The sequence below is a fragment of the Megascapheus bottae genome, chromosome 29 (genome assembly GCF_031878675.1).
Source record: "Megascapheus bottae isolate mThoBot1 chromosome 29, mThoBot2.hap1, whole genome shotgun sequence".
Taxonomy (NCBI): Eukaryota; Metazoa; Chordata; class Mammalia; order Rodentia; family Geomyidae; genus Megascapheus; species Megascapheus bottae.
In genome coordinates this window covers 9,219,606-9,220,822 of record NC_143537.1, presented here as the reverse complement: position 1 = coordinate 9,220,822, position 1,217 = coordinate 9,219,606, and the positions used below count along the sequence as shown (strand labels likewise).

The 1,217-nt window shown below is 48.4% G+C and overlaps 1 protein-coding gene across 1 annotated transcript; it reads right to left on the bottom strand.

Moving 5' to 3' along the window:
* Positions 1–943, bottom strand: LOC150044668 (olfactory receptor 1f45-like). Its single transcript, XM_090321042.1, has one exon. It carries the CDS (start codon positions 923–925, stop codon positions 2–4), a length of 924 nt encoding a protein of 307 aa, XP_090177168.1. The 5' UTR covers positions 926–943; the 3' UTR covers position 1.
* Between the last annotated feature and the right edge of the window lie 274 nt (positions 944–1,217).

Here is a 1,217-nt window from a genome sequence, read left to right as displayed (position 1 = left end):
TCTAGGCTCTGAAGATTATCTTCCTTAGAGCTGCTTTCATGTCACGATTCCTCAGGCTGTAGATGAAGGGATTGAGCAGAGGCGACACTACTGTGAAGATGACCGTGGCCAGCATGTCCTGGAATGAGTAGGAGGATGTAGGACGCATATAGATACCCAGGATGGCCCCATAGAAGAGGGATACCACAGTGAGGTGAGACCCACAGGTGGACAGGGCTTTCCTTATCCCACGGGCAGAGCGCAGTCTCAGCACATTAGAGAAGATGTAAGCATAGGAAATGACGATGCAGGTAAATGGGGTTAGAAAAATCACCCCACCCACAGTGAAGACGACCAAGTTATTGATGAAGGTATCAGAACAAGAGAGCTCCATGACAGGGTAAGGATCGCAGAAGAAGTGCTGCATTGTGTTCTCTGAACAAAATGTGAGCCGGAGCAGGAGAAGAGTGTGCAAGAGTGCATGCAGGTTCGTGATAACCCAGGATATGGCCACTAGAATGGCACAGAGTCTGGGCCTCATGATCAAGCTGTAGTGCAGTGGGCGACAGATGGCCACATAGCGGTCGTAGGCCATGACACCCAGGAGAAAACCATCCATGTTGGGGAAAGTGATAAAAAAGTACATCTGGGTCATGCACCCCACATAGGATATGGACCTGCTGCCTGTCATGTGATTCACCAGCATCTTGGGGACAGTGACAGAGGAAAGGCAGATGTCGACACTGGAGAGGTTGGCCAAGAAGAAATACATGGGCGTGTGGAGGTGAGGGTCACAGCTGATGGCCAAGATGATGAGAAGGTTTCCAGTCAGGGTGACCAGATACGTCCCCAGGAACACCCCAAAGACAACTTCTTCTTGATCTGACTGTCCAGAGAGTCCCAAGAGAAGGAATTCTGTGACTCTAGTTTGATTTTTCCCCTCCATGCCTGTGGAAATCCAGAAGATTTTTGTTGTTGCTTTTCTACTTTCTCACTTTTTGGAATATTCGGGGGTATTGCTAGACCTGCGTGGAGTCTGTCCTTGTATTTTCTCGGTTATTAAGGTCTGGTCACTTTTGCACACAGTTGTGAGTCCGCTGACCTACGTTGCTGGTCACTTGCAGTGGACAGTGGGGAAGACTGGCATCTGTTGAAGCTGAAGACTTTTCTTTGATCGAGTTTATGAGGCCATTTCATGAGGTCTATGCAAAAAAGAATGCAGGATTAAAATATCACTC

Bases quoted from the DNA above. Each gene is read 5' to 3' on its own strand.
- LOC150044668 (XM_090321042.1), bottom strand. From the start codon at position 925: ATGGAGGGGAAAAATCAAACTAGAGTCACAGAATTCCTTCTCTTGGGA.